The sequence below is a fragment of the Phasianus colchicus genome, chromosome 6, assembly GCF_987193195.1.
Source record: "Phasianus colchicus chromosome 6, bPhaCol1.hap1.1, whole genome shotgun sequence".
NCBI classification, from domain to species: Eukaryota; Metazoa; Chordata; class Aves; order Galliformes; family Phasianidae; genus Phasianus; species Phasianus colchicus.
The window spans coordinates 6,095,551-6,119,128 of record NC_143441.1 but is presented as its reverse complement, the minus strand read 5'-3'; the positions used below and the strand labels follow the sequence as shown (position 1 = coordinate 6,119,128).

At 37.6% G+C, this 23,578-nt stretch overlaps 1 protein-coding gene across 12 annotated transcripts in view; it reads right to left on the bottom strand.

The window, feature by feature from the left end:
* BBS9 (Bardet-Biedl syndrome 9) overlaps nt 1–23,532 on the bottom strand; it is a 279,729-nt gene extending 256,197 nt beyond the window's left edge. For 11 of the 12 annotated variants that reach the window (XR_016467632.1, XR_016467633.1, XR_016467634.1 and 8 more), the window contains exons 1-6: nt 23,367–23,532; nt 22,359–22,424; nt 22,138–22,252; nt 19,747–19,897; nt 18,801–18,865; nt 16,747–16,860 (exon numbers count right to left, since the gene is read on the bottom strand). Coding sequence is in view for 9 of the 12 variants with exons in the window: in XM_090142279.1 (XP_089998405.1) it covers nt 16,747–16,860; nt 18,801–18,865; nt 19,747–19,897; nt 22,138–22,243 (436 nt within the window). In the remaining 3 variants the exon portion in view is untranslated. Of the gene's footprint in view, nt 1–16,746; nt 16,861–18,800; nt 18,866–19,746; nt 19,898–20,710; nt 20,733–22,137; nt 22,253–22,358; nt 22,425–23,366 lie in introns of those variants that run through there. The other variant, XM_090142277.1, reaches the window with a different exon arrangement.
* Between the last annotated feature and the right edge of the window lie 46 nt (nt 23,533–23,578).

The window sequence follows — 23,578 nt, the reverse complement described above, 5'->3', positions numbered from 1 at the left end:
AGCCTCAAAGTTTAATATATAACATTTTGAAGGCTTTTTTTCAAGTTTCCAAAATAGAAGAGGATACATTTACCACTGTTAGTAGATTTAAGTCCTACATCCTTCTAGGAAACACACTTTAATTCTGTTAACAGCTTAAAGTCAATGAAAAAATGTTTCCTGTGGCAAAATGCAATCATTTTAAGAGAATTATTGGGTTTGACATTGGATCCTTAAAAGCATTTTCCAAACAGACCAATTGAGCAATGGTTTTCCTAAGGTTTTCTACACAGACTTTCTAAGCTATAAAGCAGGGTCAACGGCTTTTGTTCAATCTTAGAATTCATTCTTCATTAAATAAGAAGCACAGTTCACACACGTGTATTAGATATGGATACGTACACAGCTTTTAAATACAGCTAGTATGCTTCTACAAAACTGTGTATAAAGCACCTTTATTAAAAGATTTAAGAATCATTTCCCCTCTTAAGTATTATTCACAGGTTCCAAAATTGCTTAATTTATTTATAACTTGTAGCTGACATTCTGCAGCTGAAATATGTGGGTATTCAAGAGGTTATAGTAACTACTGATCATAGTCAGAATGAACATTTGGTTTGTGCTTATAAGGTCTCTGAAGTGCTAGCCAAAAGCACTGCTTTTACTAACACAACTCAGAAATTAGTCAATGAAATTGAACTGTAAACAAACACCTTGCATACGTTTCAATTAAAACAAAGCAAAACACATATACAAAGTTGAAAAATATTTAATATTGAGGTTCTAGCAACTCTGAACGCCCTCTGTGTCACACTAACAGCTGACATTATCAAACATTAAATTTTAAAAAAGCATATTTCTAACAGATCTGTAGCAATTATGCAAATTCAGAGAGCATCACTTGTGACACGCTACGCATATGAGCAGATAAACGAGCAAAACCAATCTAATGCTCTGCTAACACTAGAAGGAAACATCCTACTCACCACTGTCCTGCCAAGCCTCCAGCTTGCCTTGCTCAGAATACATGATGTAAGCTAATGGTAGGATGTCATCCAGAAGTTAATCTTTTTTTAAACAAATAACTTCACTAAAGTTTAGCAAACTGCCAGGTGTGACCCAGACAGCTGCAAGAGTGATATGACTCAAGACTTTTGACACCATCTCTCATAATATCCTCATATGTAAACTTAGGAAGAGGAGGACAGATGAGAGAACAGTGAAGTGGATTAAGAACTGGCTGAATGGCAGAGCTCAGAGGGCTGTGAGCAGTGGCTCAGAACCTAGTTGTAGGCCTGTAGCAAGTGGTGTTTCCCAAGGGTCAATTTTGGATCCAGTCTTGCTTGACATTTCCATCAAGAACCTCAATGAATGGGTAGACAGCACCCACAGCAAGTTTGCTGAGCTGCCATTTAGTGAGACCTGGACAGGATGGAAAGTTGGGCAGAGAAGTTTCAACAGGGGCAAGTGTAGATCCTACACCTGGGGAAAAATAACTACACAGATCAGCGAGTGACGTGAGGTGCTGGGGGCTGTGAAGAAAGGGGGCAATGCCAAGGCAGCAGTTGGTGCATGGTTAGGACAATGGAGATCAGATTTAAACTGAAAGTGTGGTTTAGGTTGGATGTTAGGAAGAAATTCTTCACTCAGAAGCAGGGAGTTCAGCTGAACAAGCTAGACCATAAGCTTCTGCAGCAGTGAAGTTTGACAGCAGCTTGGGCTACATCAGGAAGAGTAGCACCAGAGGATCAAGGGAAGTGATCCTTTCCCTCTATTCATCATTGGTGAGGGAGACAACTGTTACTGGTCCAATGCTGAGTTCTCCAGACAAAAAAAAAAGCCCAGTCTTCAGGCTAGATAATCAAACTGTCCTCAGCCCCTCTCCCCAGGACAGGCCTCCCTCCTCTTTTACCAGCCTTGTTGTCCTACTGCGGATGCTTTCAAGCACTTCAACATCCTTTTTATATACATACACACACAAACACATGTATATAAAATATATAGAGCCCAGAACTGCACACAATATTCAAAGTAAGGTTACACCAACCAGCACAGAGGGAGGATCACTTCTGTCAACCAACTGCTTGTGCTGTGCTTAGTGTATCCCAAAATGTGGTTTGTCATCTTGGCTGCCAAGGCACACTCCTGGCTAATGATGAGCCTATTGGCACCAGTTGTGACTAGGTCTGGCATTGCTCATTCCCAGGTTCAAAACCTGGTATTTACCTTTGTTCAATTTCATACCATTAATGATTTTTCCATGTGCCAACATATCTAGAACTCTCTGCAAGGTCTCTGCAGAAGAGTCAACCGCACCTCCCATTTTAGTATCATCAGCAAACTGGCTAAGGATACATTCCACTCTTGCACCCAGGTTATTGGTGTAAATATTAAACAGAACTGGCACTAGGATTGAGCCCTGGAACTCATGAGATTAAATGTAATTAGATTAAAAAAATCACAAAAATAAAATGTTTAATTGTGAGATTAAAATGAAAAGAGACGTGCACTTATAATGTAAATGCCCTTAATAGTTCAGAAATCTTGTATTATATCTTTCTTAACACAATTTCAGACACTACCAGTTATATGGATAGTAATGAGACAGACTTCTAATCATAACCTTCTGATTAAAGAAGTTTAGATAAAAAGTGCAGTTCAGTGGTTAATTTCTAGTCTTTCAATGACATTAAAAACAAAACATTACAGCAGATATTATAATCTTTATGCAGCAGTGATTATCTGGTAGACATATTACACTTCTATTAACAAATAGAAAATACAGTCAATTAAACTGTTACTGCTTAAGTATCAAGTAGTTATAGCTTCTATGTATATTAACAGTATCTAATTCTTACCAGTTTTGTTATATCATAAAAATAATGAGCAGTATAAAAATATAGCATCTTCTTGCAATATTATGTTGTATCAGAAACAGACACATTCATCTTCAGCATTCATAATGAATCCTTAACTATGCTCACAGAATATCACTGTTAAAATATCCTGCTTTAACAGCAGTGATATGACAATGTTATGACATAGCATGACAAGTTCTTTACAGCATTCCAATGATCTTCATGTGTACTGTGGCACTGAACCATACCGCCTGATGTCAGGCACTGAAAACTTAACTTAAACTGATTAAATGCTGTGCTTGCCTCCTTTAAGAGCACAGCAAAATTTAATATACCACATACTTTGTTGACTTCGTTTGTGTTGTTTCTACCCACAAATTTTTAAATTTGTATTTTAACCAAAAAAAAAAAATCAAACTCTGATTACCTGAACTATTAAACATAAACTATAATTAAAAAAAAATAAATTGTGCATGCACTTTTATTTCCCAGCTTTTTATAGAACATCTTATTTCCTTTGGCCATTTGTTTTTTTTATGTGTAGCTAGTGAATAGGGTTTTTATATTTCACTTTAAGAAATGCCGTCTTCCAAAAACTCAGCCAGAAATGTCCATTTCAGAAAAGCTTATTGCAGCCAGTTGGCTTTGCCAGTGACATATTTATAAAGTGAAAATGTAACCCATAGTGCTTTCTGCAGATCAGATGGAATCACTTAGTATACTCCACATAGTTTCAGCAGCATGTGCCTCGGGAGGAATGCCCTTCAGCCAGCAAGTGTTACTTTCAAGCAGGAGTCCAGCTACCGTTGTTTGTAGTTTCATTATTCTACCATGATAAGAATACATCTACGTCACACTTGGTTTTTTTAAACCAGAATGTATTTTTAGAGCTAATTCAAAGCCAAAAATGAGTGGCAGGTGGTCGCTCTCTCAAATAAGCTTCTAATTAAAACTATTTTCGAGCTTAAGTTTTCGCACGTTAGTGATTTCCTCTGCTCTGAGTCTCTCCTGGTACCAAATAATTTTCATGAAATGCACACTACGTAGTCAGAAGGCCTGAGCACCATGTGAAAACATGCAATGAAAACTACAGCATCAAATGGAATAAATTAGAAATCAGAATAAACATCTTAATCTACAGAGTTTAGGGATATGTCAGCAGAGAGAATTTTCCTGCCTTCGGTGGCATTCATAAATTCAGACAAAAGCCTAGTGTGGAAGGAAGTATCAATGAAAATAAAATTAGAGGATAAACTGGCATTAGTGAGACAATCCTCTCAGGTTTATGGATGTTTTATACATGGGAAATATTTTCTTAATTGAAGAAAATTTAAGTTTGCAGTAAAGAGATGCATACAAACTGTACTCCCACACACAGGATAAAAGATCACTATCCTGACTTGACACAAGAGACATTTTCATTTTCTTTCATCACGGAAATTTACACCCCTCTTCCCCTGTCCTCCCCCCCCAGCATAGACAGCAAGGCCTCCACCAGTTCAGATCACTTCTGGAGAAATGAACTTGCTTCTGAGCATAGCTCCTGAAACAAAACAGTTGTGGGTCAACTGTGAGAACAGCACTTCACGAACTGCTTCCTACTAATGGAAAAACCATTTGAAAATACATCGGGCACTTCTTCAAACGATGTATGCCTAGTAAAAGACTAGTCTTAGGTTACTTCTCTAAGCCAAAGCAGGAAGCACGTGTCAATGTACATTCAGAAGTAACACTGAATGGACTAACTCGGTGGTCTGGTGGCTGCCCACTGTGTTACTACAGAAGGGAGTGAAGTTCAGGACTTCAGCTGCAATCAATCATTCTAGACCAAAGGTTCTGAAAGCACTGCCAAGGCAGTGCAATACCCTGGGTAGACATAAGGAGAAAAATACCCTGCATCACACAGTGATGATGCATGTATCCAGCCTAAAAGATGAAGGGTACATGTGTTCCAGCTGAGACTGACTGCCTTCCCACTGGAATTGAAAAAATAATCATCACTCCAACAGGAAGGGAAAAAAAACAGAAGTACATGAGAACTTAAGAGAAACAAAAGGAAAAACACCAAATCTTTACCTATGTTCATTTTAATTATTTTCTAATCCCTTCTACCTATTAAGTAAAATATGTTCACAAGTCCCAGCACATGAATGCTCCCCCTGCAACAGCCTAGCATACTAGAACTCTTCCTGGTTAAGGCACAGTGAAGTATGCAATCAGGAGAACTGCTATGAGAAATGGAATTTTTTGCTATGCCCAATCATTATATCACGTTCCCCTTATCTAATCCTTTCATATTTCTGAATGTCATAAAGCATAGAAGAGAATTCTAGATGGAAAGGGAATCTTGTACTATTGAAGTTCCTCCAAAGGCCAAATCAGGTAACTTGGACCTCACTCAATCAACCCTTTAGAGACTTATGATGAACTCCTTTATTCTTGCCCTGACTTTTACCATAGAAGATGGCAGAGACAAGATGCACAGAAGACGCAACATGGAAATGATCCCTTTGAACCCCATATTGACCTGAGGTTGTAAAAGGATCCTTAGGAAAAACACTAGAAAACACCAGAACGGTTTGAAAGAGACATGCAGTACTGAGATCCAGAAGTGCCACAGATGCAACATCCAGTACACTAGTTTCTACTGGAAGAAACCTTATATTTGGCACTGTTTACACATGAGATGGTGTCCTCCCCATATAGACCTTAGTACTTTTTTTTTTTTAACCTCAAGAATGCACTACTATTTCTAACTCTAACAAGCAGTCTCAGAAAAAAAAATGTTGAGACAGTTGCGAAAGCAGCATCATAGGAAGCTGTTTCTTTTCAATATAGCAGATTCACTAATATAGCTGTATAATTACAGCACGTTACCTGTTGATAGAACAGACTTTTGCTGTGCATGATAGAATGGATGTATGCTCAGATACAGCCAGAGTAACAAAGGGACAGTAAAATCCCACCTTTCTTTATATTTAGTTTCTCTTCTTAACTTGAATATATTTTTCAAGCTCAGCCAACGTAGTCATTTGCTTTCAAGACTTTGGGTTCACAGAGGAGCTGCACTAATGAAATAACAGGCTTTTTAAAAGGAGAAAGGAGAAGTTTTCACCTGCAAACCTTTTCAAAGTCAAGCTGCCATCATCTGAAGCTACATACCTACTGTACATCAGGTTGATATTACAGAACACCTTACTGAACTTACAAATCTGCCTCAAATAAAAATGAAGACAAGTACTATCAGCAGTTAGCCCTTTCAAATCAATAGCCTTTGCTTGAACCGTTTTTTAGTGAATCACAAGTCAATAGAAGATCTTTCATTAAGCTCATGGAAGTTGAATATTGTCCATACTTTGCAATATCTTAGGTGCAAAATTTTCAGTAGGATCAAAAATTATCAGTAGGACCTTAAGTCAGTATCATACAATGAATTCATCTTTCAAGTTCTAGCTGTGACACAGACATGTAGAACTGGAACAGGACAGAACAGCAGAACTGCAACAATGAAACCCAGTAACATCCCCCATCTTTTCCTCTACTCCATTTCTATCCTCCCACATATAAGAAACTTGCATGAATTTATTGCTTTACTGCTAGCTTTGCAAATATGTGTTCATAGCTTGGGTTTCTGGTGGTGTTGTTTGTTTTGTATGTTTCCAAAGTGTATTTCTATATGAATCAGACATTTGCTTGTGGTTAACTATTTGTGATTTAACCCAGCTCAGCACTACAGCCATTCACACTGTATAGCACCTTAGCATTGTGCAGCTGCTTAGCAAGAACTACCATTAACGTAAGATTAAAGTTTCACCAACAACAATTTCCATTTCCATCAAGGGGAAAACATGGGAGCCTCATTAAAAAAAAATGTATATAGAAAATTAAATCCACCAGAATTTTTCAGTACTTCAGCTTCTTGAATTCCTGGTCACTTCGGCACATATTTTTAAAAAAGTCTTGTTATTTTGTGTAAGCGCAGCTAAGTTTCCCATGAGACAAAAACAAATGCACCACAAGAACTAGAACAAGTTGTCACCATGAAGAGGCATATCCCATGACCTGAACTAGTTGGATAGTGCAAAATTTGAGTTGTCTTTATTAATCTGAAACAGAGCTATCTTGCTGCATTTCCACTCATTTCTAACTCCTCTTCCTACTCTGTTCCCTGTCACTTTCAATACAGGCAAACAGTATTCTTTTGTTTTACAGTTATTTTTCTTCCTGCGATTGGAAAGATACACTCTGACCTATTCACCACTACCCAAAAAACCCATTCCACTGAGTGACCTTGTAGAGAGATTTCTAATAGGTATGTAGGTACAAATCATTCCAAACAGCCCCCAAAATGTTTTAAACTGCAATTAGCAGAAAGCATCATAGGCCTGTACAAGATGTGTTTCAACTATTCAGCTATTCCAGGGGGGAGCAGGGAAACATAGGGAGCAACTAACAAGGGTTTGGTGATCTTCCAAATAAACTTCTATCCATTACAAAAGACTTTTTCTTTTTGTAAAGAAATAGTTATAAATGAACACCAGAAAAATAAACAAAAGCTGTGTGTATACATTTCTGAAAGATCCTTGGAAAAGATGAAAAAGGCTGACTAGTTTGAAAATGAAACTGCATTCTTTTAGAGGAAAAAAAAACACAGGACAGCAAATGAATCTGATATAGATGGATGCATCCACATGAAATGCTGGAAGATTAATAAGAGTACATATGTAAATAATAAAGCTGTACATAGAATATTTGAAGTAACAGAAAATTCATCATGCCAAACTATTTGTTACACAGGATAATAATAGTTTAAAAAAAAACCTTAGAGACAGCATCTCTACACTTAAGTAAAACATCTGATATGATCTCAGACAACTGTCTCACAGGAAACCAGAGAACGGCAGGCAATAGCACTAAGAAGAAGAATCTGGGGATTAGAGTAGGATGATGAATTAAATATGAGTCAACAATATGTCACCAAAGAGACAAATGAAAGATTGGGTCATTATTAATATACATGTGCTATTAAAAACATATGAGGTAATTATTGTTCTGCTTGGCACTGGATGATACTTGGCAGGAGAATTGCAGAAGCCATAAGCCCACATCCAAAGATACAAAACATGCTACCAACATACAATGACTATACACATTTGGGTACCATATTTTAACAAAAGAGATGATAACAGGCATAGAATGAAAATCTCTAAGTGGTCTTTCACTTACATACACAACTGTTCCCAAACTTAGGTATTTCTACAGTTGATTTTATTTCATTTTTATTATGGTGCTCTGTTTAAATGAAAAACAGATTAAGTGATATATTCAGTAATTTATAATTGAAGTAAAGTTCCTGCATACCAAAGTCAATAGCATTTTTCACTTCAGTTACACTGCAAACTTGCTCATTAATGTTGGGTAAGGTGAAAGAAACAGGATGGTAAAAGATCCAGTGAAATTTTTCCTTGATTATTTTCCCATTCACACATTTACTTTAGTGAAGTTCTAACTCTGTTATTTGGAAAAAAAAAAAAAATGCTACTAGCAGGCTTTAAAAGTGATGTGAGGAAGCATTTAGAAATACTGATCAGTAGATCTATTCCATGAACAAAACTCCCCAAAAACAAGCCTCTTCCAAATAATCTCTTTATCCAGAAGCAATTCAAAAGAAAGGTAATACTTAATCTCTCTGGTCCTCAAGAGAAGTAGCCAATAAATCCAAGTCCAAAATCATACTGCTGCTGTATTAAAACATAGCCATAAGAATCATTTAACCTTACAGCATGAAACTCAGCTGATAATTTTTTTTTTTTAAACTAACACCTAATAAAATTTATTCTTGCAGAATTGTGGAAAAGTTAAGCACAGTCTACCCTTCTTATAAAGTTTCCTCTTACAAGGTTGCATGGTTTACACATATGTTGTATTTTATTATTAAAAAAATTCTTCCATATAGCACCCTCTTTGTTGTAACACTCAAACATACTTCACCTCTGGGTCGGTGCTATAATAAAATTAAAATTAATTCAAGACCATTTGCTGAGAAAAAAGAGATAGGTTCAATGTATTTTCACACTTTTTTCTTCACTTGTAACTTTTTCATGTCAAAGTTGTACTTCCTTTTTCACCTTCCCTTTGCTATTGTTTTATTACTTCCTTTCATTGGTACAGCATCCACTGAACAACTTGAAACAAGTCTGATCAACACTGGAAGTCAACTTCAGGGTATTAGGGTTTCAGTTCAAAATATTTTTTAAAAAGTCAATTCCAAAGCCTGTGCATTATTAGGAGAATCAAACTCTAAATTGCTTATCAATTCATTTGAGTAGGTCATAAGAGTAAGACAAACTCTCTAATTAGTTACAACTATTAGTTGATGCAATTATATTTTGTGGAGTCGTACAAAATGGTAATACTGTGTTTCCAATGAAAGCTAGCATCTCTAAAAGAATATCATTCAAATATTTTAGTAACTAAAAAAATTAGGATACTAAACTATACCTCCACTCTCTGCCACCAGATACTATTAGTATTCTATTCCATTATATGGTAATACAATAGTTTGTGCATCCCACTGGTTAACTGTCAACATGCTGTTTCTTCAATTCTTATGTGAAAGGCATCTGTATCAGTAGAATGCACTGAAAAAGAAAACTAGAAGAATTGAGACTGTTTGTAAAACCACTTTAATGTAACACTGATTTCCCAGAGAATGATTTGAGAACACAGTGGGAAAGGTCACCTGCTCCTAATATAACATATGATTAGGCATCCTAGGCTCTCCAGATAGTAGCTTGGAAATCCTGAACTTCACACTGAAGTTCTATGCTTTGAAGACTGATGCATTTGCTCCTGTCACTCTGCTGTTTCTTTATTCATCACTATCTGGTCCCACCATTCAATAATACATTTTGTGTGGTTATACGTGCATGTGATAATCTGTAAAACTGCCTAAGCTCCAAGCAGTTGTATTTCTTACGCAAAGCACTTCTCCAGTCTTTATGCAGTTTCAGCAGAAGTTGCTTCCAAAAGAATTTCCTTGAGTGTTAGCCACGTATCTGACTCAAGACAAACAAGGCAAAGAATGGAAACTGCAGCTTGATCTGCTCACTTACTGAAGGCAGCAGTCAGGTTACTTCCTCTACTCTGTAAGAGAACACCATTGCCATTTCTTACAAGCAGAACAGAGCAGGCTACACATCAGTAAATCTCTCCTTTTATGAAGGGAGCACAAGTAGCACACTGACTCTTTCTCAAGATGTGGAAGGACTTCAGTTAATGGCTATGAACTGGAGGGATTGTAATCTATCCAACAGAAACTGGAAGTGTAGGAATACAAGTGATTCTCCATATCACAGCGTCTTTCTCAGATTTCTCTAAGGGCAAGACAACACGTGATGTTTAAGCACTCTCAACATGAACAAGAAAGTCAAAGCACAGGAAAGTGCTAATTTCTGTATGTTGTACATACAATTTTAAGATGTCTGTGACACTAATTATCCGAACACCACATTAGAAGGAGACGGTACATACTTAAAGTAATATGAATTTAGTGCTTTGCTCCAAGGTAAAAGTTGGTTTTAATGTCCATCTCCTGTACCAATATGTAAATTCACCAGATTCATAAGTAAGCAGTTCATAATTCTCTTTGACTGATTAACCATCCATAAAATTTTTACTGTTGCCATATGAAAACAGTTCACTGCTATCGTTTCACATAAGTGAAGCTAACACTGATAAAGTGGTTCAGCAAGATTTCTGCACAGCTAGAGAAGATTCAACCCATTTTAAGGTCTTTTAATTAAAATAATGTTAGGATGTAGTATGTTATTTCTCATAGAATTTGCACATTAATTTGCTAAAACTGCAAACAAAAATTTAAGAAGAAGAAAAAAAAGCATGATCAAGTGATATCAAAGTTTAATGGCTGGCTTTTGGTCTAATCACTTTATACCTACATAGAGAAAACCATACTCCCATTGTTTTGATAAATATTGTTTTAACTTCCACAAAGAGAAAAAACATGTATAATATTGCTTAATAAGACTCAACAATTTCTAGACTAGTGTTGGATTTATGCCTTCCTTAAGAACTGAAATGAAGATGCACTACTGCAGAAAGAACAAGGAAAAAAAGGAATTTTCAATTAAATCAATACTGATTCCACTTCATTCTGTTATTTGAATCCTAGGTTTACAACTTAGACACATGATTCTTCCTGTTAAATTTTTCATTTTTTTTTCCCCATTTTTAATAGGAACATTAGCATGCTCTTAAGTGAAGCAATGACTTTCAAATCAGCCAAAGAAAAGTTAAAATATTTAGGGTTTGCCAGACCAGTACAACATTATACACTATTTTACTTGACCTTAAATCTCCTGGTACTTTACATAAGACATTTGAGAAATGCTGTCCAGTCTTCAAGCTAAGCTTCTAAAACAGCAAGCAAGTCTCAAGCTGCACATTAGTATTTGTTCTGTTTCAAACCCAGCACAGGTGCCTCCATGTCACAGAAGAACCACAGAAATGTTGACGTGTCCTCACTCATATTAGATGAGCTCTCAATTCAGACTTTGATGGTGAAGAGTAGACCTTTGTATCGAGTGACCAAAGACAGTACGTATATTTAAGTTATGCACTTCTCTCCCAAACAAAAACACACCAGAAGCATGGAAACCATCCTTCCACTATTATGAAGTGAAATCAGATTCTATAATACTACCCAGTGATTTTGCATTTGACTCAAGTACCTTATAAAGGCACTGAATGGCAAGCTACAGATGTGAAAACAGTAAGCTGTTTCCAAGATGCTGTGAGCTGTCAGCAAACATCACTTTTTACAACAGAAGTTCCATCGTTAACACAGTAATCTTTGGTGGCATAATTGCACGATGCCACGATAATTTTATAGAAGGACAGTTCATGTTATATGATTAGAAAGGCTGTACAGAACAAATCTTTTCTCTAGACTGAGTCCTCTACAAATCATAGAAAAGCACATGCCACTTTCTCAATTTCATTTTGTTGCAACAGATAAAAGCTTAGAGTCACCTCATGTTTTTGAAATCTTATATTTCAATTAAAATAGATCATAAGAATCTGTTCATTATTTAAGGGCTGTGACATTTTGTGGCTGGCTTAAGAGTTCACTTAGTTAAAAAAACAAAAAACAGCACTAGCTTCCATAATTTTATCATTAATTATCCTAAGAAGATCCATATGCTAGAACAAGGTCATTGCAGAAGAAACTCAATTTACAGCTCTATGATAACAAGAGTACAGACATTCCACATAGCAAAGTAATGAAAAAAAATCAAGTCAGTTTTTACAAGTCTGGGCTAAAGATGGCAGAGTCTTTTTTAAGCACAGAATAATTAGTTGATCTTCCCAAGTCATATTAACAGTTCTCATTTTAGTACCAGCGTTGAGACAACAAGAAACAAATGTAAAGTTAAAGCATCAAAGAAGTGCAAAGAAAGCTCTACAATACAACCCCTCTTTGTTACAGCTTTCCACACACTAAGTAACAGACAACTAACTGTGCCTACAATTAGATCAAATTATATTTGATTCCTTTCAGGTTCTGTTTTGTTTCCATTCATGTTTTTAAGCCATTTCTACTAGTTCTGTTTAGAAGACTAGCTAAACACACAAGGAATCTCCTCGTTTTTATTTCCCACTCCCTGGCACCTTAACAGCTTAGCTGGAAGATAGAAGTTCATTTTGCCTTTTTTACCAAAATTCTGCAACCAACAGAATACTTCTGTTTTAGTTTAAAAAAACATAATAAGGTTCACAGAATGTGCTTTTGTATTTCCTACACTACATTTAGTCTTGCAATAGATACACCTGTAGAATTGGTACAAGTATTAGGGCCGATGCAGAGACACAGCCTAGTAACCAATAGCTGTAAGGAGAGGACCATCTAGTGGTCACTGAGCCACATTTCATACACCATTTTAAAAAACATTTAATTTGAAAACGCCACCATCAATGAAGCTGCTAGCAGCTATCCTTTCAGGTTGCTTTCTGCTCATCTCACAGTTCTCTCTTCAGCAGAGGAGTCTCTAATAGCGTTTTCCTTAATGCATACAGAAGACCAAAAAAAAAAAACACAATCAAGAAATAACAGTTTACCCATATGTATTATAACTCCATCACTTCTCACCTAAACAAACCAGCAGATGAACAGATCAAACCGTAACACAACACGGGTACACTGATGCAAACTAGCAGGGACAGGAGAACAAAACTTAACTGGAAGAAACTGACTGGGAATATGTGATACACAATTAGTGAGTGGATTTTAATTCTTTCATTAAACATTTCAAATGACTGCAGAGATGTCCTTCCCCAAATACCACATTAACAAAAGCTGTGAGAAATCCTACTCCCTAATAATATGCACAGGCAGAGTAAGCAAATGTTTAACTCCAAAAAACAGAAGGAGTCCTGGTGAAACTTCATAACCAAATTGAACCATGAAACAGCAGTAGTGTACTTGCTTCTAATAGCTCAATTCTGCTTAGTTTCTATAAAGCTCTGCTAGGTTTCCAGGTCAACCAACACCCATAAGAAAAATGTCAGGCAGTTTATCCCCAAAGATGCTACACTTTTTGTAAACTAGGAGAGCAGACTGCACAACAATACAACCAGAAAAATTAAAAACAAACGCTTTCTGGTCCAAACAAATCTAACAAATCTGTCTCTACAACCTTTGAATGGACCCAACAGGAACTGCAGGATTTTCAGCAATTCACAAAGTTAAAGAAACTGACTGCAATCTTAAAGCATCAAGAGACTAACAGAGCACTTTGCATCTGAGTTAAGGCCACAGCTACAGCAGCACACACATGCTGGACAGCACAGGCTCTGCACATGAGTGGAAATCAGATTATAAATCATTACAGCAGAAACTTGAATGCCAAGAGGTATTTTATTTGAGGTATGAGACAGCAGTAGCAAAGTGGTCATTTTCTTCAGTTCCTATTAAATTGACAAGCAACTACTTGGAAGGAATTGAACAACAATAACAAAAGAATAAAGCCACATAAAACAGTGTTAACTAGGTATGCAAAGAACTGCTAGTACAAAGAAAGGAATCAAGGAGTCACAGGACAACAGTGCAAACCAGTATACAAAAACTGATTTTTTTCTTTTGCCACCTTGAACCACTATGGCTGCACATAATGACCCTTCCCCATGAAAGGTATAGAAATAGGATTTCCACATTAAAAAACCCACAGCATTGTCTTCTGCAAGAGAAACCTAACCAAGACCGAGCAACTCCACAGCTTGAGTGTTCTGTCACCCCCTGCAGAATTCTTTGCTTCCTCAGATGAAAGATTATGTTCCTGGGGGGGATTTACATTTTGCCTCCTCCTCGACACTCCCACAGCCTGCTTTCCTTGTACTCGTTCTGCTCAATTGCCTTTCTCCCCTATCAGCTTCAGTAGATCTGTAAACATGACCTCCGAAGTGCCTCTTTCAGCTTCTCATTGTTTCAAGGATACAACAATGAGAAAAGATACCCATTTGCTACACAAGTAACAGAGAAGGCAATAAATACAAAAAAACCCTTCAGCTAGTTCACTTCTTCTAGAGCATGATATAGAGCACAAACTGCAATGCAGGCTCACTGCTGCACATTTATAGCACTTACACCATTATGAATTAACCTTCCCTGTCAGTGATATAGATTGTTAGAAAAATACCCAGCAAGAAATGCAGAATTGTGGAAGTCACACAGTCAAAACAAATGTCTTTATTTATACAGCAGATAGCTCAACCACAGCACAGAACATCTGCCAAAGACACATACAGACAACAAAACAGGCCAGGCCAAGCATCTGTCCAGTTACTAAAGTTAACAGCACTTGGTAGACCACTCTACCAATTCACTTTGGTTGGTCATCCAAGATGCAAAATACAGACATTATCACTCATAACCCTCAAGTAGAGAATGGGATACTTAAAGATGTTACACTAACAAAATAAACAACATACAGACCAGATTCAGTATCGTCCAGGCTAGGACATACTAAATATACAGCCTTGACAAGAAATCTAGTCAGATTTTCAATTAAACCAACAAAGAAAGATATTAAATCCAAGAAATGCACATAAAAGCCACATAAATCGAGTCCATTTTCTAGTATCCACTTCACCTATTTCTCTGTTGCTTTAATACCTGCCTCAGAGAATGTTCAGGTGCCTGATAACAAATTAATATACTTTTCCTAGATTTAGGCTTTAAAGCTTCTTTATCTCATGATAGTAATGGGGATTAGTCATTACTAACAAAAATATGTCTGTCTTCATTCTTTATTAACATTTGCCACATCAAAACAAGACTTGAGCCAATCTTTCCCCACAGCAATGATTACACTAAGGCAAACTGCAACATGAGAAATAAAGGAAAAGGAGGGCAGTTTTGACAAGCTGGGAAAGAAAGTCTTACTAGAAAATAAGAGAAATCTACAGAACACACTGGAGTTCCCTTTGCTGCTCCTACTGAGTTTTTTTCTGTCAGCAGTCACTGTTGGTTTGACCCTCTTAGGAATTAGAAAGTGTTTGGCTGGCTCGGTAGGTTCTGAGGTAAACATTATCTGGTTTCCCCAGCTTGCAAAGGTCTTTTCCTCATTATCTGATTTGCATCCCACACAGCTTTGATAAGCTATCTTATAAGATAAATCCAACATCAAATATGAGCTGCTGCATATCTACAGTAAACAAACATACATGGCACAAAAACCCAGAGATTTTACCACCATGCAGTTCTGCAGAATAAATGGATATTTTGTCTTATCACTAATAACCTTAGCTTATAATCCCTCAATCCATCCATTACTGCAGTTCCACTGCAGAATGTCAAGAATCTAGTTATAATTTCCTCACAGTTGTGGGTTTTCTTTTGTTTTTTTGTTTAAGAAAAATCAGTATCTCTTTTAGATGAGAACACATATGTCTGTGCCCTATACATTCACTCCTCAAAACATCCACAATACTGCTTACCTTCTCATTCTAATGACTTAATTCACACATTTCTCCAAGGTGTTTGGGTAAAATTAGCAGGAAAAAGTATCTTTGATCAGTATAAATTGGTATCAGCTGAATTCTCTCCCAGGGACAAGCTTGACTTTAAGGTAAGGCACTGCAGGATTATTACTGGAAAATTACAGCTACAGAACTGAGAGGTTCTCTGACTAAATTTGACATATTATCTCAGAAGGCTTTTTGCCTATTGAAGTGGCATTAGGCTGAGAAGCATAGAAACATTATTAGTGCAGATGACCACTATCTCACAATGCTTCTAAGAAAACATGCAGAAAGTAATGCATGAAGAGCAAATCTAAATGTTTCCAAATTAAAAAAAAAAATCACAGAAGTTCAAAGACTAAAATATATATTTCAAACTAAAAGTAGCCCAACAATTACTTCCCACTGTTACATTTTCCAATCTTAGCTTTGTTTGTTTTCTTTTGTAAGACTGCATTATATATGTCTTTAACGATGCATTTTAGGATCAGAGTACAGAAGTGTTGACTGTTCTTCATCTAGAATAAGAAAGTTGCCAAAAAGCAAAACAGAATTAAAGCACAGACAAAAGCAAATACTTTCAATGTCAGGGTTTTTTTTTTTCTTTGTTATCCCCCCTCCCCCTCCATCAATTCTATCCTCATAAGCTCATTACTTGCTCAAGACAAAGAAAATACAACAACTGTTCTGTACTTAATACTCTTTGCCTCATTTTAACTTATTTTTCTATGCATCAGAGAAATTACATTATCATTTAGAAATACAGTCTCCTCTAGACAGCAGCAGCACAACACCTTTCAAAATTTAAGCTAATCCCCAACTGTTCACAAGTAAACAACAAACAATGAACAGTGTGCAGCAAAGAACTTACCTTTCACACCACCAAAGGGTCCATAAGTCATATTACAAGCAGTTCGCTGAAGATGGTGCTCATACATCAGTTTGATTTGATACTGGTTACCATGTTCTACATTCCCCAGAGTTTCTGGAAAAAAAGTATACATGATTGCATTAATCAAGGTTGTAAACAAGAACACACGGATCCATACAGTTAAAGGTTTACCAGTTTAAAGAGCAACCTGAAAAACGCTTACTCCTATTGATTTTGAGATGAGTTGACACTACTGGTTTAAAAATAAATAAAAATAAAAAATAAAAGCTGAAGGCAGAAACAGCAAGATGCTGAGATTTTATTACTCACCCATAATTTTATTCATGTCAGGCACACCTTTAATATCAGAAAAAGTCTACTCAAAGAGGTGCAATTCTTATTCTCCAGTCAGTAATGGATATATTATATCCAACAAAGCAGGCTCAGCTTGTTTCAAATTGAACTGTAGCCAGTTATAAACTATATTTAATACAAATATATTACATTTAGTCTACATTTATCACTTGCCTTTACTCAGTCTGAAACTCAGTGCAGTGATCAATACTGGTAAGATAGAGGCACATACACATAATATTAAAAAATGATTTTTGTTACACTTCATATTCTCTGCAAGAACTAATTTCCTGACTTCTTCAGGGAACTAGAAGAAAGTGAAGTTAAGGCTCACCTTTTGGTTATCAAAGTCCACCCACTCCCAAGGAAAATTACTCATAGTAGAGTAACACTTTGAGAATCCTAACAGCAAGCAAAAAAATTTTTGACAACAGTCACATCAGCTTAGGAAAAAACACCTCTTGAGTGAATGAGATCTAAGCTACATTTTGTCCTAACTTTAGGTACACAAGGATTATTTCAACATTCATCTTAAAGTGGGAAGATTTGTAGCTTATGCTATCCTTCCAGGCAACTGCTCCAAATCAAATCCAATAGTGTTTTTAAGTGGTTGCATGAAAGCAGGCCCACATTCTGGAGAACACTGGGACAGACTTGGAAGACACAGCCCTGCCTTGACAAGTATTTACACATCAACAGCAGAGGAAAAAACAGAGAAAGTCTGTGTATACTGACTGTAATACAATACCTATACTATATATTAATCAGCCTTGAAGGGTGCTTTCATCTGTCCAGTAGGAGAGAGATTAAAATGAAACTGCAGTATGAATAACTGACACATGACAACATGTATAAAACAAGTAAAATTCCACTTTATGAAACAGTAATTTGATGTGGAAGCGTAAAGTAGTGATCTTCATTTTTGGAATGAGTTTGTTTATAAGTATAAAATATTTAGATAATAGAGCATTCATTAGATCATGAATGCTTACATATTATGAAAAGTCTATTAAAGGATTGTAAAAATGTTCAAGGTCGTCTGGACTAGGCTCTGACAACCTGTTCTACCTATCTAGACATCTAACAGATGTCCCTGTTCATTGTAGAGGAGTTGGACTTGGTGACCTTTAAAGGTCCCTTCCAACTCAATTCTGTGAAATAATTATAGGAATTGTTTCACATAAGTCGTCCTTAAACAACTATTTGACCATCGGTATCTTGAACAGCAACTCCTATTTTGAAAATTGTAATGACAGCCAGTCATTCACAAGCACTTTTACTCAGATAAATCCTTCAGGCTTTCATATGCTGACACTAAACAAGCTAAGACTCAGAACTAATCTCTGTGAGCAATGCCAGGACTTCAGTAAGTCAGATCAACTCCATCTTCCTGTGGGAGAGTAACTAGAACACCAGAGAGAGTAAAGCAGGTCTCCAACAATACCCACTATAAATACACAACACAGCATCTCATGCACTGAGCACATCACCAGATCTATTAACCACTAGGAAATATTTTGACATAATTACTAATGTCTCTTCTTCATACACGAGAGAGAAAGGGAATGTGACTGCAGCTCTTCAGGGTGATGAGAAAACACTCTGTACATACTGAGTTTAGCATTTAACCTAATCCAACTTCAGAATGTGCTTCAAAATAATAATAATAATCACAAGATACTTTGCATCAGTAAACTAACCTGAAACAGCATACACACAGAGTCTTCGGCAATGCAGCACAGCCAGATGAAGTCCTTCAGTACCACTGTAAAAAAAAAAATTAAATTAAAATATAAACGGGGAGGAAAAGAGTATTGTTTTCAGATATAATTCAAGTCAAATGCATGAGGAAAAACTCAAGTAAAACATCACGATTACTTTCAGGTTTTGGCAAGATCCTAAGGTTTGAGAGGGCTAGATGCTAGCCTAAAACAATCTAGTACTAATCTTCCTTAATATACACTTCAGTGCTTGAAGCTAATTGCAAAATTAAGGCAAACTGCTACAGAACATTTTTCCCCCTAGATTTATGCATAAAAAGCATGCCAACTGTTTTCCCTGGTCAGCTTGAAATTCTTTCCAAACAAGGTGCTGTCAAGCCTTAAAGAATTAAATGAACAAGAAGATCACTTTCTCAAACAAATACTATTCAGCAGCCATATCAGTTGTTGTTAAAAACATACTTTTTTTTTTACTAGCTGCATGGAAACTAAGTGAATTAAACAATAATGAAGAAGTCATATAACATATGAAGTCTTGCTTTACTCTATATGTTGGAATTCAACACTCAGCTTCTCCCTCCTCCAAATCTCAGCAGTGTCTCTCCTCTACCTGGCCACTTATTTCTACTAAATTCATTAAGGATCTTCAATTCTCTATCAAATGCCCTCCAAATGGCAACATTGCATCTCAGGACACTGGAATTACAAGAAAGTATTACTGGCATGCTTTCTTAATACCCCAAGATCTTCAGTATAACTTCCCTCCTGTTCTAAGCACTTCAAGAAAATAGTATAAGTACCTGGAAGATCTTCCTCTAGTTAGGCATTAGGTCAAAACAGACATTCCACACCACCCAAAACGAGAAAAGAAAACCACATCTAAGCCTTAAATAGTGATCAGCAACACAGGCTGTTGTTAACTTACGAAACAAATTTGCCCACTTCCACCTGTAGTATTGGCTCTCGTAACTGCACTTCCAAGAGCAAGTCCTCAGCTTGCACTTCATCTCCAGGTTTCACAGGATGTGGATTAAAGATACGGAGATATCCCATATAACTGCCCACAATAATCTTATCTGCAAGAAATAACCAAATGAGATTACAAAACACAACAGTACACGTAGAATTAATTTTACTTCTGAAGAGCTGCAAAGAATTCCCTAAAACAACAGGGCATTAACATGGCATTACAGGTGGTGTTACAGCTGGACAGCTTACCGTGGAGAAAGTGGGAAAAGAAACAAACAAGGAAGGAATACTCACATGTATTCAAAGACGTAGGCTCACAGGAAAGACTCCACAGAGGAGGGATCTCCAGCAAGAGACCCTTCCCCTGGCTCAGTTAGCCCTTAAATGGGGTCTAGGAGAGGTGCAGCCAGGCTCCACCCCTTCGGTCACACAGCTGAATTGCCTTCACCTGTGCTCATGGCTGACTCAGAGCTTGCCCCAGGTGATCAATCAGTGCTTCAGGCTTTGACTCAACAGTTCCCATACACGTGGCCTGATTAACATTTACTATGCTCTGTCTTCTATGTCAGAGTAACTACATCAACAGTATTTAGTGTTTACTCCCCCAGTAAAACCTGACAGCAAAGGATGCAGTATAGCAATCATCTTGGTGGTAACAGTAACCATTGTTACCATTCTGTACTTTCAGACTGATGTTCACACTTCTTGGAAAAAAAAAAAAATCACATTATGGTTTTTAATATTTCAAACTTTTAGCTTCAACATCTAGGATCTGTGTATATGCATATCAGCATCAGCAGAACTGTTAAAATTTGTGTCTGCATTTGGATAAATGTCAGCAGACCTAAACTAAATACAGATATTTACTACATCAGAAGAAAACAAGGCCTTGAGATCAGCTTTTGGAGACAGACACTTACTTCAAAAAGAAGTGGAATAGCTACATCGTGCTTCTTCTGGAATTAGCATCTGAAACATGCAAATATTAACTAACAACTAAAAGACTAGCAACAAAAATTATTCATTAAAAAAAAATGAAAGAATCAGCTTCCATGATAACTATAAAAAATGCAAAAGAATTTCCAGTACCTCTTTCTTTTATATACACAGCATCGTTATCATAAATGCAAATAAACCTCAAATCCAATAAAAGGTTTTGAGGAGACCTCGTTGTGCTTTAGCAATATACAAGGGGTGCTTATAAGGGGGATCAACTCTTCACATGGTCTAACAGGATAGGACAAGAGAGAATGACTTTAAACTAAGAGGTGAGATTTCAATTAGGTGTTAGGAAGAAATTCTTTACTCAAGAGGGTGGTGAGACACTGGCACAGGACACCCAATCTCTGGAGGTGTTCAAAGTCAGGCTGAATGGGGCCCTGGGCACCTTGACCTTGAGGGGAGCAACCCTGCCCATGGCAAGTTGGAACAAGAGGATCTTAAAAGATCCCTTCCAATCTAAGTCATTCTATAATCTATAATGCTTAGAAGTAAATACAAGAGTTCTCCCACAAAACACTTTAAGCCCTGCTTTTAATCAGTTTCACTTTTTTTCCACAAAGAAAAGTTTCAATCTGTAATGCCTTCAGTCAGTTCTTACTGAAAAAGGTCACACAAAATAGTAACATAGCTCAAATTCTCCCGAAAAAGGAAGAGAAAGAAAAGTCTGCCTGCAGTAAAATCAAACTCAAGAACCCATAGTAAAGAAAAACATATCTTGAATCAGATGAACAGTCTTGAATAAGAAGTTCCCAAATATTTATTATTTGAACATGAACTCTCACTGACAGCAAAGATCATAAACTACTGTAGTTATGTCCTCAAAGAGACATCATGTCAGTTCCATACTTCACTTTCATTAGTGACTACACAGAACAGCAGGGTTAACTCTGTCACTTATTTCAATGTCCTCATATTTTCCAGGCACAAAAGGCTGTTTGTTTGTTTAAAACACATCCTTATTAACTCTCACTCTCCTTTTTCTCCCCCCCTTTTTTTTTCTTCTACTTTTTCCCATAAGTCCTTTCATGAATTTCTGTGTTTACTCCCATGTTCTGTTCCCTATGTTGCACTCGGTGAGCCATTTTAAAGAAAATATCTACCACTGATAAAATAAAACAAGAGAGAAATTATTACTGAACACAAGCAAGAATTCGCATGTTTAGAAGGGATATACAAAGACAAATTGCATTGAATGTGTCTTACCAAGTCTACAGAGACACGTTAAAGATAGCAGACATTAAACTAACTAGCCAATTAGCCTGGCTAACAAGTTTTCACTGCAGGTTGCTTTGGTAACAGCAAACTTGCAGCTGTGTAGTCATTAGTCAAGTAATTCTGGATTTACCTTGGCCACTATTATCGACATCAGCAACACACAGACAGCCTTGATCAAATTCTTCCTTCTCCCCAAGTACAGTGGACCACCAGTCTCGAGCTTTAAACAACGACATTCTTCTTCACTGAAAAGGAAACCAGTTGTTGTTAAAAACCTGTGCTGACATGCACATCACTTCAAACAAGCCTCCTTTCTTCCAATAACAACAGCTTTCACTATGCGTATATCACCTCTTAGCTTCACGTTGCTCTAGTGGGAGCTGGATGCATGTCAATCTCAGATGTTTCTGTTGAGTCCTTAAAAAAAAAAAAAAGCATCTTGTCACAAGTTCATAGCATAACTGTGATAGAAGAAAAGCAAGAAAGCCACATCTTTTAAAAAGCGTTATAAGTCAAAGGAAGGAGCGTTAAAAAGGTAAATCAGAAGTTTTCCAAGTTACAGAACTGAGATTCCCTTATCAAGGAGGAAAACAAAAAAGCATGTTCTGATCTGTCCCCGTTCATTGCAAGGGAGCTGGACTAGATGACCTTTAAGGGTCCCTTCCAATCGAAACAATGCTACGATTCCAATGGTGGACTTCCACACAAGCTTATTTTAGAAAAGCAAACGAAGCCATAGAAAGCAGCAAAACCTACAGCGAGTAATCGCCTTGCAGATGCCCCAGTGACGTGCCCAAAGAAGTCGGTCAGACAGGGCACAAATCAGCTTTCCCGTTCCTTACCTGCTGCTATTTTAAGCAAGAGGAGAAAAATCCTTCTGCGGGCAGCCTGACATAACGTTACCCAGCTCAAAGCTCACAGCTCCCTGTGCTTGGGGGGCTGAGCCGAACCTCAGTTGTAACGCTTCGTAATGCAGAGCACAAGATGCAGCTACCACGGGGGGAGGGGGGGATGAGGGGGGGGACGATCTAGAATCATACAACAGCTTAGAATGGAAGTGATCCTAATGCCTATTCAGTTTCAATTCTGCAGAGCTGCCACCCACCAGCTCAGCTGCCACATCCTGAGCACCTCCAGGGACGGGCATCTCACTGGGCAGAGTTTTTATTCTCTGAGGGCTGATTGCTCTGGAGGAGACGAGTTCCCTTCCACGCAGACGGAACCCTTCTTGCTTCGTGCCTACTACTTCACACAGCTCAGCACACGGACGCCCCGACCCCAGAACCCGAACCCAAACCGCAGCCATCACAGCGGGATGAGGGGCGTCGAGAAGCGTTGGGAGCTTAGTTGGGAGCTTACCGAGCCAGCAGCGGAGCCGCACCGAGCGGAGGGACCCCCGGCCACAGGCAGGGGCGGCCCTCGGGATGCGGAGGCCGGCGGCGCTCCGGCCCCTTCCCCGCCTCCTCCAGCACCTCGTGCGCCGTCGCCGTGACAACGAGCGGCACGGCCGTGCTGGGAAACGTAGTTCGGCACCGCCGGAAGTGTGGCCGGCGCGCCGGGTTCTTCCACTT